Source organism: Pundamilia nyererei, unplaced genomic scaffold (genome assembly GCF_000239375.1).
Source record: "Pundamilia nyererei isolate P.nyererei 1_Seehausen unplaced genomic scaffold, PunNye1.0 scaffold00042, whole genome shotgun sequence".
NCBI classification, from domain to species: Eukaryota; Metazoa; Chordata; class Actinopteri; order Cichliformes; family Cichlidae; genus Pundamilia; species Pundamilia nyererei.
This window is the reverse complement of record NW_005187443.1, coordinates 1,370,972-1,385,304: the sequence shown is the minus strand read 5'-3', so window position 1 is coordinate 1,385,304 and position 14,333 is coordinate 1,370,972. Positions and strand designations below refer to the sequence as shown.

Below are 14,333 nucleotides of genomic sequence, written 5' to 3'. Positions count from 1 at the left end.
AAGGGAATTATCAGATTATTCTTTAAAGAGGCAATATAGAGGCAACTCTCCAGGGGCAATATTACAGAAATGTGACGTCAGTTTGATGGTTGGGCCCACATGTTTAATAGAGGAAAAGGTAATTTGTTGAAAGCCATGTAATTTATTTTTAACAAACAATTAAAGACTATTTTATTCAGTAATATATCCAGCGATAGTCTTTTGCCTATAAGCAAGATTATTATTATTTTTATCCTTTCATTATTAGTCAAGTTATTTTGCTGAGGTTATTACATTTTTACCCTTTCTAATGACGTTTTCAGTATTACATCTTGGTTTAGTAGGGATAAGTAGGTAGAGAACTGATTTTCTAACTAAAATAATATACATTTTAAATTATATTTTTATTTTACTGGTAACAATTTTTTAAATATAATTTACTGAGCCACTTTGAAACTAATAAATAACTAGTAGTAACATATAAAGGGTAAATAGTTCATTTTCTGTCTACAACAGTCGGAATGATCATCAGATTCAGAAAGTTTAATAAAAAATATTTTTCATTGTTTTTTGCTGTTGTTGTGTTTCTTTGAGCATGTGTTAATAAAATAATCAATAGGAAACTGTGGGCTAGAGGAAAAAACAAAATTACTGGCCCTTATATCTTTAACACATGCCAGGAGTTTAACCAGACGATTTGTATCAACATCGGGTATCATCTGTATATGCAGCATTTTCTAATATTAATTCCAAAGTGAAGAATGTATAACGAGAACAGTCTGGGCCCGAGCACAGAACCCTGTGGAACTCCGTGATTAACTTTTGTGTGTAAGAACCATCATTTATATATATAAATAACTACAATTAAAACTTCCTGGAAACACAATTGTGTATTCTAGTCCATCCAGCCATCCTCTTCCGCTTATCCTTATCAGGGTCGCAGGGATGTCTGGAGCCTATCCTGGCTACCATAAGGTAAGAGGCAGGGTACACGTGATCAGTGTTATGAAATGTTGCACTCATCTAGCAGCACAAGGCCAGGCAGAGATGTTGTCTGAGGGTGTGAGAAGATCATAAGGAAGCATCATTATAGTGCTGCTTCTATGCTTTAAATTTATTACTAAAATTCATCCATAAACTATTCCTCTGAAAATAGTCACATAACTGACCTGTAATAACTCTTTTGCGACCTTCTGCAGTAAAGAGAAAGCTGGAAAATTTCCTACAATTTATTAATAATTTATATAGATGAAGGCAAAAAATATATTTAATATTGAACTGTTAGTTAATGGTATTGGGGACTTGGAGCATACACTGTCCCATGATACACCCAACACAGCCAGAAAAACTCAGTTTTACCAACATTTAAATTCTCCAAAAACCACCATGAATATGTTTGGACACAGGAAGGGAGTTAGGATCCTCATGCGAGGTGACATGTGCCATCAGCCATAATAAACTTTTAATAACACCGTATTAGTCTCCATAATGTTCATTCAAGGATTCTGCACGCAAGATGTCATATTCCATTTCTTATTTATTATTCATATAGCATAAATGAAGAAGCATTAAGTTAAAACTTTATTAATATTGAAATATACATACGTTGTGTTTTGACTTCCGGTTAATGTCCACACATAAAATCATTAAGTAGAAATTAGAGTATCATGCAAGGCAGTAGAATGTCAGGAAGTGGTGTGAAATAGTGTAACAGCATTATAAGTTTTGCACCATAATAAAAAGAAAAAATATCACCAATCCACTTATTTTTTTTAATTGGATGCAACGTTAAGTGTTTGAATATCAACTGTAAAACAGCAAAAATAAAAGATTGTGGACAATGTATTTCATTTGCATTTTGCTCTGATAAGAAGGGCACTGCGTGTAGAATGTAGGGGGATAGGGCTGTACTGTGTGTACAAGCGTGTAAGACAGGAAGATAATTAAAAATGTGTGCGATTCAGCAGCTGACAGATCTGCAAACATAATGCTCAGACCGACAGGTTAGCAATGACAGCACGGGTGAACTCGTTGCTTGTTGCATAGCCCCCCAGATCTGCAGTGCGCACCTGTTGCAAACATAAGGACAGCACGTTATTATATGCACAGCTGCAGAAACACATGTCCACATTCTGTATCACGGTCAGCATGTTAGAGAGCCTTTGAAAGCAGTACTCACAGAATGAACACAGTGTGAATGATGATATGAAAAGAAAAAAAAGCATCAGTTGAACTTTCCTCTCTTTTTCTGGCCCCACATTATTTCAAGTACCAGTCCAGGTTTGGATTTAAAACACATCAAATGACCATATACAGTATTTCAGTGTATTTTAATGATCCAGGAAAGATCACGTTGTTGTTGTTCAGTATGAGTGAAACTCTTGGTTTGTTGAAATACTTAAATTTAAATGCTGGCTAAAGGCACATGATATTTGAACTTGGGTCAAAGGTCAACACACAAACACTGTATACTGAAAAAGTATTTTTTTTATTTTTGGTGAGCAACCTTCCATTTCAAATTGATGCAAAATGGTACCAAAAAGCGAGATGGACAGGATGATTGAACCTTATTGTAGCAGTTATAACTGTGCTGACTTTATGGTGGGGGGAAAAAAGAAGACTAAACCAGGAAATGCCATACAGCAATCAGCAAAAACATCAAAACCAATTAAAATGTAAATTACATTGATCAATGTGCTGTGAGAGCATTTGTTGGGAGGTTTTATTTGTTGCTTCCCACCAACATTTTTACAGAAGAGGCACACCCTTCCAAGGTGACAACACTCCCTGACAGCAGCAGCCTCTCCCTGACTACACTGCATCACACCAAAACAAATCAAAGGAACCTTTGTGAGCATCCAAGTCAGACACCACAGGACAAGTCCCATGTCCACAGCCTGATGGTCAGCGCTTGGAGCAGCACCACAGTAAGGATCCAAATAATATTAATGTTTTTAATGTTATGGCTGATTTCTGTATAATCATGTAACAAATTCTTCTGCTATGTGCTTAAATAACTCTTTTTAATAAACTACATGCTACAACAATGGTGACTTTGATTGTGAATGGCTAATGCAAGCTAATGCTGCCATTTAATTTTTTTTGATGCACAAAGATACTGATCTTTCATATCAGTTTCCCCAACAGCTGCCAATTATGTTTTTAATTACGCCAGGTTACAGTGAACAGGAAATCCCAGCACCAATAGTTGAATTTATAGTGCTGCAATAATGAAATTACAGTTTTATTTAAATGTGCAGTAATTTGTAGCAGCATTGTACTGTTACTGAGTTAGTTTTTAGACCAATTCTGAAAAAAGGCGATACAAACTTTTTAAAACTCTGGTGGCTTTACAGCAAGTTTTCAATGAAATGCGAGACCGACAGGAAGAAACATTTAAATAATAAAAGTGGAAAAAAAAAAGGTGTTTCCCACAATGTGCGAAGAAATCGTCTTTATGAACTCATCAGTTCAAAACTCCAAAAACAAAAAGATGCAAATGGACAAAAGATTGTGAGGGCAGAGGAGACTGCATGTATACAGGAAACAGGAGGTCTAGCTGTGTGATGCAAAACATCATGAGGTATACTTTTTAATCCCAAATCAACAGATGTCAAAGCTTAACGGAAGAGGATCTACAAGCAAGCCAGCAGAACTAATGTCATTATGATGCAACTTATGTCAGAAATGTATAGTACAGCTCTCAGTGAGCTGGCATTTGGGGTGGGTGGGTGGGGAGGGTGTCTTAACATGCATCCAGACCATGTTAAGAACAACGTCCAGATTTAGGGAAAAAGGAGTCAGTCAGCGAGGTCTATGATGAAATATCTTAGTAAATGGGTCGGTGACGCAGGTTTTCCACAACAGCATGCACAAAATCGGTAGTGGTACAGTATCCGCCAAGGTCTCGTGTCCGTACCTGGAATTTGCACAAACACACAAATGTATACACACACAAACAGATGGCAATGGGGTACAAGGAGGTGGAGGAAATTAAAGCAGATGGGAGAAAATGAGCATTCAGACAGTGTAATAATAAAAATAATAATAATTTAATGATAAACTACCCTGCAAGCTGGTGTTTATTATCATCATCTAGGGGACAAAGTCTGACCACCTTCATGTGCATGTTTGTGTCAGTGCATGTTAGTTTCAGTACAGAGCAGATGCAGCTTTTTAGTCCAAAATAGTTTAGAAAGGAATTTACGACATAATTTTGTTAACAAACCCATACAATCCTGAACATGTAAAAGAGGGACAAAATTAAGCAAGGAAGGCACTGAAAGAGAGGAGCTAAGAGTGACTTAAAAGTAGGAATTCAAAGGCTCTTTAACACACTATGGTATAGTATACAAACAGTTAGGATGAGTTATTTGTAGGCCAAGAACTACTGAGATTTAAGATGATGTTGTTGGCCTTAGATTGCAAGGCAGAGCTCTAAGGCAAGCTGATCTAAGGCAAGTGTAATGTAATCAATGATTTACATTACGTTTCTATCACCATTTTCTTTAGAGGTTCTCTTTGAGACTTTGTGTACACAAAGACAGCAGTTATTGACCCACAATACCAAGATCACAGATTTAGAATATACAAGTCTGACTTTATTTGCCCACATATTGCAGAGCTATCAGCTGTTATTTTACTCTGTTAGAGGTACTGAAAAAGTGGAAGTAAAACATACAGAAAAAGCAGCTCTTTTGGTGTTAATAATGTTAATGCTTCTGGATTTATATACCATAGTGGTGGTCTTATCATTCAAAGCCTGCATGCAGCACAGACTGGGCAGAGCTAACACTTACCTTGCCCTGTTTTATGACCCTCTTGACAGCATCTGACACCATTTGAGAATGGTATTCCAGACTGCAACACAATATAATCACAATGAACAGGTGACCAGACACATGTCTGCATTCAGACAAACAGAGCTGCCTGAGGTTGTTTAAGATCTTGATGATTATATTGGGTTAGGACAGACAATTTGAGGCTATTGTGTAAAATTTGATATACTCATTATGAAAAAACATGTAGAAGGTGACTCACTTGAGGTGCCTGAGCATGTTAGCAGCACTGAGCAGCATGGCTGTGGGGTTTGCAATGTTCCTTCCAACAGCTTGTGCAAATGGGTGGCGTGCACCCTGAAAAAGAAAAAAATGATACGAGAAATGAAAAACTGCAGTATAAGGATCTGGGCAGAGAAACCAACAGTCCATTAACCCTCTGGGGTCCAGGGTATAATTGGCCGTTTTTGACTACTTTTGATTTTACCTCTATATTTCACCTTTAAAATGTGTTTTTCTTGCCTTGTTTGGTATCATTATTTTCAGCACAACCTCAAATATCTGAAATTTGAGTTATTTTTTTTCATTTTGGTATACTATATTAGCACAGTGGATCTAAATTCAGACAAAAATTCAAAATCCGAGTAGAAAAGTTATATTTTTTACTGTAAAACCCACAAACATGTTTAACGAATCATTTTCTTAACTTGAAATGCAAATAGAAATTGTACATTTCTAAAAATTATGCACAAGTTTTGCAAACAACAAAGTTATATGGTACTATTTACCTAAAAATGCAGCCAAGGCCTCAGACGTTTTTTATATAACCATTTAAGTCTATTTACAGAACGATCAGGTGTTCTGCATCAAATAAGAAGACACAAATTATTTGTGCCAGTCCAAAAAATGTAGTTTGTGTTCAGTATAAGACAGAGGAGAACACCAAAGGCCTAAACCCTGCAGGTCTGACAGCAGGAGGTGCATCAGTCCAGTTTTCCATGTGGGAACAGCGTTTACACTGGAATCTGCCTTTGACGGCTTTTTTAGGGCAAATATAAAATTCAGCAGTCTAACTGACACATAATAAAAAACAATAACTACACAGCACACTAACTACAGCCTCCAAACACGCTAAACGTCACTAATGTCTCACATATGAAAACTCGCTCTCTCTGTCTTTCGCTTGCCCACTTTCCGTCTCCGGTGTCACTCCTAAAAACTTCTCCTTCTCCCTAAACAACCAAATGTCACATGTTGCCTTTTCATTTTTTTGATTGGCTGACATGGTAAACTCTAACACCAATAGGGAAGGGGTGTTTTTTCTTTTTCTTTTTTCACTCGCAAAGTGTTTGCTACAGTTGTCTGTAGAAAACGCAGTTTTTACCGTTCGTCATGCTGTAAACATCACTGTTTTGTTCAGAGAAAAACAATAATAATACAGTAATACAAAAAGGGAAAGTATAGGCTTTTAAGTAAAATCAGGACAAGGAAAAAAACAAAACAAAAAGACAAACAAGTGAGAGGTTTTGGAAACTCACAGTCTCAAAAACAGCATATTCTGCACTGTAGCTTTCCCCAGGAACAACTCCTGCTCCTCCAACCAACCCTGCTGCTAGATTGTCAATAATGTTACCGTACAGGTTAGGCATCACCAGCACGTCAAACTGGTATGGGTTTTGCACCAGCTGCAGAAGAATAATACAATGACAAATTTAAGCCTGAATCAGCGGTGCTCAGCTATGGTCATTTACTGCAGTGAAATCAAAGTGCCCGTCTTCAGTTATTCTATTTTTTTTTATGGAGCACTTCTAGCAAACGCTAAGTTATAAATATACAATTAGGAATAAAAGACAGCATTCACTTATTTAATCTGAATGGTAATGGATAATAAGAACAATAATAATAAGGCAAAGGGAAGGAACTGCAAGTCTGTTTATACCTGCATACAACAGTTATCAATGATGATGTTCTCATATTTGATTTTGGGGTACAGCTGTGCCACCTCTGCACAGCTCTGCAGAAACAGGCCATCACCGAGTTTCCTGAAATAAGATACGAGGACAGGAGTTACTGTAATGCTAATTTTTAGCCTTAATGGAGGTACATGGTTTCAAAATAAGACAATAACAAAGACAAAGCTGCCTTTAAAAGAAAAAAAAAATTACCCACATGATGTTAGCTTTGTGAACAGCAGTGACCTTGTTTCGCCCTTTCTTGGTAGCATAGTCAAAGGCAAACTTGGCGATGCGGCGTGACTTCTCTCTGGTGATGATCTTCAGACATTCAATCACACCTGTTACACTCTGGAAAACAAAAGAGGATGACAACATATGGTTAAATATATTTTGCCGAAGAATCATGCAAGAAAATGAACACATACATTATGTTCTATAAACAACAATCTCCCACATAACCTGACTGTAGACAGTCTTTGAGGTCTAAGTGTAAATAATCATGCTGTAAACTAGGTTTCATATTAAAATGAATAAATAGGAGAGTTAAAGAACCTCAATATAAGTAAAGGACAAATCAAAATCTGGCTTAATCTGTATTTCTGTGACTTAACTATATTCTGATGCCCAGTTTAAGGCTTCTTTCAAAACCCTTAAACAAACCTTCCAGTATATTTGCAGGTGGGTGTAAAACTGCTGTTTACGCTCTGATTGCAGTGAGTAAGAGTACTGTTTACCTCATGCTCTAGGGAGCTGTACTCCCCCTCAGTCTGCTCACGGATGATGACTAGGTCCAGGTTGTTGTGACGAGTGCTGTAGCCTGGCAGGCTGTTTACATGAACTACATTAGCAAACAGGTCCAGCTTGCGCCTGGGGAGCGGACGGATGTAGAGTTATTTTTAAACGTGACATATGCAAATAATAACACACAATTTTTTATTTGGTCATTTACCTTAATCTCATCTCATATGAAGCCAGCTCGCCTTTGAATTCCATGGGTGTGTGAATCTTTCCTAAATAAGGTAACGTGCCCCAACATGTTAAAGCCTAAATACACTGCAGTTCAGACTACTTCAGTGCAGCCATTTAAATCAGCTTTTTGTTATTGGATTCAATTTTTTTGTGAGAGAAAAATCAAAGAATTAAAGGAAATAAGACTACCTTTAATGGCAACTCTGTTGCTCTTCATAGAGGTCAACACTTGTTCCAGTTTTTCCTCGCTGGCCATGTTCTGCACTTCACTCATGTGGAATTCCTCAAATTCTACTGGGACATCACCTGCCTTCAGAAAAATGGGGAGAAAAAAAAAATCATTCTTAAAAAAAAAAAAAATCACAAATCAACATAACGAATGACAATCTTACTCAGTTTTAATGCACTATTTTACTTTAACATTAAGCACCATATTTAAAATGATTTCTTAGAAAAAGTAAAGCAAGGAGATTATTTGTAAAACACAACGAGATGAAAAAGGAGCTTCTTAACATTTAATATAAGAAAAATGTAAAAAAATCAGACCAGACAGAGAAAAAAAAAAATCTGTACATGTATTTTTTGTCAAAAGTTCCCTATTATTTTCTATCATCAGTAAACCTGATATACTGAAGACAACATGTTTGGTATAAGGATAAAAAGCAGTTATGAGTCCATCGTCAATCTTATGTAAATGTACCTTAAAAACTTCCTTTACAGCAGTCATTAGTTCAGGTCCTACTCCATCCCCTGGCACCATTGTGACTTTAAAGGTAGCATCAGCACGGGCCGGTGGTGTTTCTGGACTACAGAGACCAGCAGATACACTCAGTGGACGAGAGGCCAACTGTGGACACCTGGAACCGACCAGGCCCTGAAGGAGGGAAACAAAGGTACACTTACTAGGTACAGTATTACAAAGAACACTGCAGTATACTATAAACCCATATATCTACTCTCTAATAGTATTACTTATCAACACATTGAAAACCCTAATATCGAGAGCTCAACTGCAGAATTTTTTTCCCTTTCAGACACATACAACAGATTCATGTTAATTAAATCTATTTATGTTTGTTTATATACTCATTTAAGCTCAACTCTGCCCAAGTTAGTTTGGATCAACGGGTTGTTCCAACTGGGAAGCTGCAGAGTGTCTTCTTGTGGGCAACATATACAATGTCAACAATTATAACATTATTGAATGGTGTTTCTCCAGCCTATTTACAGTTTTAATTGTTTTAATCAGTTGTTATACATGATGATACCAACAGACTGGTAGATAATATAAGTCCACTGAGTATATCAATGAGTCTCAACTATTATGGGCTTGTAGACAGATATACTACATATATATATATATATATATATAATTTGCACATATACCAAACAGTGCACCTACATTATACATTTTGTGGTAACTTTTTAGGACCTAAGAGAAGTTAATAGAGCAGCTAGCCTACTTGAAACAAGACTATTATTGGTCATTGATCATTGGTCAGAGGTCTGTTAGTGTCCAATTGGTCAAAAAGAACTTTTTTGATAACAAGCAACACCAGAATCACTTGTCTACATCTGTTACATTCAATGTTTGCTTGTTAGTATACAGTGTGTATATACAAAAATCTGTTCAAGATTTTGAAACATAAAGACATTTAGAAATTATCGGAATAAAACAATGTTGGGGGAATGTGCCTGTGTTCAGACATTTGTTAGAAAAAACACCAAGTGAGAACAACTTTGTGTAGCAGGAATGTCTTTTCCTATTTCACTCATTTCATCATGTCATGACGTGAGCCCAACTTTATGAGAAGCATGTTTTAGTCAGAAAGAGAGAATGAGGGTACAACACTGTATATAATATTATAAATTACATTTCACCTAATATTATAGTAATTTCATGCATATTGCTATTCAGGATGATGCCTAGATGCATTTTATAAGGGAAGATGTCAGTAGGGGATTTTGTGTAAAAATAAATCTGCGTAAATAAAGAAACAACAAATGCAGATGTTTCCACACAGGTGCACTATATAACACAACTCCAATCAGGTTTGGAGGCATATATGAATATTTTAAGCAGGCCCAGGTGATTCTGTATTAATAGAAAATGGCAATAAGAAAAGGTGTTGGTGACTTTGAAAGATGAAGTCTTTGTAGATCATTGTTTGAGCAAAGATGGCAGGCGCATCGGTCTCAAACAAGCCAGGTTATGCCATCCTTATTTTCTGCCATCCATATACTGTTAATGGGAATTTATGCTTCAATCAGCAAATCAGAAGCAGCAGCAACTTTCGTGCAATGGGTAGCTCAACGGATTTTTAGGTCAGATGCCCTTCCTGACGGAATCTTTGGCTTGTTAGGTGAATTGTGTTAACTAGTACACTACAACATCAGAAGATGTTACTGTCTGCTGACCACCAAGACAAAAAGAATGGGGAGGAGCTTTCTTCTTGGAGTCATAGTTGATCCACAGATTACATCTGTCCAAATAATCAAGTCAGTATATGTATAAATAATCCCTGTGATACAAGCTTCGCACTGTGCTAAAGACATTTTTTTACTGGCTCTGTACTGGCTAGTACTAATGTTTCAATGGGAAGAGTTACATCTGCATTTGGATCTATGAGAAATTTATTACTTAGTGGTATGAAAAATTGTCGTTGAGAATAATGGTCAGTCAACAGCTGAAAACCCTAAGGGAGGTTTTGGATCGACGGGTAAAACAGCACTCTGCGCGACCACAATGGGGAAAAAGTGGTTTTCCATCCAGGAAGAGTTCCTGAGGAATCAGTAGCAATGCATGGTAAAGCTGTCCTGGTGTTGCCCCAGCATCTATTAATAAGAGACTTTATGTTGTCGTCCTCTTCATTTATTTCGTCACCGGTTTGTATATTTCAAGGTGATCCTGAATGATTATCACCCTCACCCGCATCTTACCTGTAGGCAACAAGTTAAAAGGCCAACTCTGCAATCTTACAAGTTAAAGTAAGACACTGAATATATCTGCACTCTTACTGACACCTAGAAATCTGACTGAAAACTAAACCTTGTCTGAGTTGCTCGCTTCAAGTCTCTAAGCTTGTGATTAGCCCCACGAGTAGCAGTAGCTAACGGTTCACTAAGGACAGGGAGGTTACTGACACGGATAACTGACACAGGCTGGGAGGCTAAGCTAATTTAGCTGGCCTTCTCAATTAACGAGGATGTCTTATTAAGGCGCGTATCTACTGACAAATAAAACAAACCGAGAACTATGTCCAGCAAAATAATTCCAGATACGGAAACACACTTCAGAATCGTTCTATCAGTAATGCAGACGTCCACGAAGCTCACGATGGTTAGCATTCACGTAAGAAACACATGACAACACTCAGTGCGTAAACGTCTCTTTGCTGCGTTTATATGAAATATGACTAAAGCAGCCATTGTTTTTCTATTTACACAAAAAGCCCGTCAACATAATTTGTGCTCTCACCTTGAACAACGTTACTAAACTTCCCCTCAAGACGACCGCCATCGTCACAGGCACGAAGCAACTGGGCTACTTCTTCTGTGGTGAAGGAGTAATAATGGGACAATGGCGCCACCTGCAGGGGAGAACGTAAAACTACCGCTTACTCCACGGGGAGACCAATTTCCATAAACCAGATGGTACTCAAACCTGGTTCTCACCTTACATGTCACAGTGCTATCACATTGCCAGTCTGAAATAAATACATAAATAAATAAATGAAATTAGCAGAAAACAGAAAACAAAACAAAACAGAGCGTTAGAAAAAACATTTCAAACATGAGAATTTGAACTTGAACGACGCCCTCAATTAAGGTGATCCTGACAGAGCTGTCATTGAGTTGAGTTGGAGCGTGGGGCCCTCAACATGACCCTCTCATTATTAAAAAGAAACATCACCAGAATGCAATAAAGGATTTGTGTGTTGATTAAAATGTCCTGGGAGAGGACACATCATATGCTCAGACCAAAATTACACAGATGAGTTCTCCAAAAGTTGATTCTGTTCATCTGGACATAGCGTTTTGTGGGAGAAATGCTTCGTCACTCATCCAAGTGACTTCTTCAGTCTCAGCTGACTGCAGGTTTCCCCAACCTTATAAACAGTACATTTGCATAATGACTGAAACCAACAATGGCTGGGAGGTCAGTTCCTTAATCATAATTATGCAAATTCTCATGACCATTGATCAACAACCACTGACCAAAACCCACTGATCAATGGCCATGAGTACCATTCACAGAGAGTTGGGGAATGGCTGCAATCACAGCATTGTAAGATGGTGAAAGATGTACCCTTAGGCCCCCTCCTCGATTCAGAGATGGTCTTTCCCTTTTCACGTAAATGGCCTCCTTGACTCCGCGCTCAAACCAGCGTTCCTCCCTGTCCAGGATTTGTACATCCTTATCATTGAAAGAGTGTCCACTGGCCTGTAGGTGTAAATACATAAACAGGGTCCACCTTTAAGACCGATTGTCTGCATGATCAACTCTGTCACCTATAACATCTCCAAGTTTCTGGCTTCGATCTTCAACCCGTTGGTAGGCAGCTCTGAACACCACATCCAGAACACCCTGGATTTTGTTGAGAAGGTGAGAGATGTCATTATGTAGGCAGATGAAACCATGGTCTCTTACGACGTTACATCTCTCTTCACTTGCATCCCAGTCACGGAAGCGTTGGAGGTAGCCCGTAAAAGATTACAGGATGACCCCAACCTCAGCAACAGGACCACTCTCAGCATCGATCAAGTGTGCTTGCTTTTGGAACTGTGTCTTCATTCCACCTACTTCACATACAAGGGTCAGTTCTACAGGCAGAAACATGGGTGTGCCGTGGGCTCCCCAGTTTCACCCATCGTGGCCAATTTGTACATGGAAGAAGTGGAAAAGATGCCTTTGCTATCCTGCCCTGGAACACCACCAAGCCATTGGTTCAGATATGTGGATGACACCTGGGTGAAAATCAAATCTCAGGACGTACCACATTTTACGGATCACATTAACTCGGTGGACTGACACATCAAATTACCAAGGAGGATATGAAAAGTGGCAGGTTAGCCTTCCATCAGTAATGGGGGACATCTAAAAGCTGACATGTACCGTAAACCTACTCATACGGATCAGTATCTAAGGTTTGACTCTCATCATCCACTGGAGCACAAACTGGGTGTCATCAGGACGCTACAACACAGAGCGAACACCATCCCCACAGACACAGCGGCCAGGGAGGCAGAAGAACAGCACATCAAGAAGGCCCTGAGTAAATGTGGTTATCCCAGCTGGACTTTTGTCAAAGCTGGAAAGGCACCTAAAGAAAGCTCCAGCTGATCCAGGAGAGAAGGACAACCACTGCCCAAGCGAAAACCTGTAGTGATCCCATATGTGTCAGGAGTATCGGAACAGTTGAGACGCATTTTTTCTAAACACCGAGTCTCTGTGGCTTTTAAACCCCAAAACAAGCGGCGCCAAAAATTGGTCCACCCCAAGGATCGGGTCCCCCGACACAAACAGAGTAACATAGTGTACGCTGTTAAGTGCCAGGAGGATTGCCAGAATTTATACATCGGGGAAACCAAACAACCTCTGGCGAAGCGGACGGCACAACACAGAAGAGCTACCTCGCCAGGACTCTGCAGTCTATTTACACCTACAGGCCAGTGGACACTCTTTCAATGATAAGGATGTACAAATCCTGGACAGGGAGGAACGCTGGTTTGAGCGCGGAGTCAAGGAGGCCATTTACGTGAAAAGGGAAAGACCATCTCTGAATCGAGGAGGGGGCCTAAGGGTACATCTTTCGCCATCTTACAATGCTGTGATTGCAGCCATTCCCCAACTCTCTGTGAATGGTACTCGTGGCCATTGATCAGTGGGTTTTGATCAGTGGGTTTTGGTCAGTGGTTGTTGATCAATGGTCATGAGAATTTGCACAATTATGATTAAGGAACTGACCTCCCAGCCCATTGTTCCCTCAGTGGGCTGGTTTCAGTCATTATGCAAATGTTCTGTTTATAAGATTGGGGAAACCTGCAGTCAGCTGAGACTGAAGAAGTCACTTGGATGAGTGACGAAACGTTTCTCCCACAAAACGCTACGTCCAGATGAACAGAACCAACTTTTGGAGATTTACTTTCCTGGATAATTGAGAATGAATCAAGACACAGATGAGTTCATTTTCCCATGCCCCGTACGGAGCTTTCTTATGTTGCTCTGTGACTACCTTGTTTTGAAATTCTGTATTGTTGTAACATTATATCTGCTGCTGCAGAGGTCCACACTCTCAAATGGACCCATCATAAATAGGTCAGGGGATTCCCAGTCCTATTCCAAGCAAGTGAGTGCCTACACTCATGCAAATAATAAGCACAGGCTTATAACATCACCACTATGGAATTACAGATAAGAGACAGGTTACAAGTGACTGTAGATAGATTTTCCTCATTTACCTTTCCGGGCAATTCATTTGGTTCATTTGGCTATCACAAATCCACGGCGCCCAAAGGAGTGCGTCTCAGACAGCGAGCTTTACTACCCTGAGTCAGGCCTCTCAGGCAATCAAATGATTGCGCAAAACTCACCTTATTTTAGTTTTAACTCTATTTCTAGATTCCATGACAAGTTGCCTGGACTATATAT

General features: G+C 38.9%; 1 protein-coding gene across 2 annotated transcripts; it reads right to left on the bottom strand.

Annotated features, from left to right (window-relative positions):
• Positions 1-1,498: 1,498 nt before the first annotated feature.
• idh3b (isocitrate dehydrogenase (NAD(+)) 3 non-catalytic subunit beta) lies at positions 1,499-14,193 on the bottom strand. Of its 2 annotated transcripts, none has more exons than XM_005731231.1 (13): positions 14,144-14,192; positions 11,357-11,388; positions 11,160-11,271; positions 8,382-8,555; positions 7,871-7,991; positions 7,662-7,722; positions 7,447-7,579; positions 6,927-7,060; positions 6,697-6,799; positions 6,296-6,442; positions 5,020-5,114; positions 4,779-4,839; positions 1,499-2,048 (listed from the first exon to the last, which is right to left on the bottom strand). In XM_005731231.1, exons 3-13 carry the CDS (start codon positions 11,199-11,201, stop codon positions 1,971-1,973), a joined length of 1,149 nt encoding a protein of 382 aa, XP_005731288.1. In that variant the 5' UTR covers positions 11,202-11,271; positions 11,357-11,388; positions 14,144-14,192; the 3' UTR covers positions 1,499-1,970. The 2 variants fall into 2 exon arrangements, with proteins under 2 accessions (XP_005731288.1, XP_005731287.1); XM_005731230.1 differs by lacking the exon at positions 1,499-2,048 and adding an exon at positions 2,451-3,898 and having other exon boundaries at positions 14,144-14,193.
• Positions 14,194-14,333: the final 140 nt, after the last annotated feature.

Bases quoted from the DNA above. Each gene is read 5' to 3' on its own strand.
- idh3b (XM_005731230.1), bottom strand. From the start codon at position 11,201: ATGGCGGTCGTCTTGAGGGGAAGTTTAGTAACGTTGTTCAAG. The intron at 7,580-7,661 runs GTAAATGACCAA...TCCGCTCCCCAG, and splicing joins TCATATGAGATGAGATTAAG to GCGCAAGCTGGACCTGTTTG. The intron at 6,443-6,696 runs GTATAAACAGAC...ATTCTTCTGCAG, and splicing joins TTGATAACTGTTGTATGCAG to CTGGTGCAAAACCCATACCA.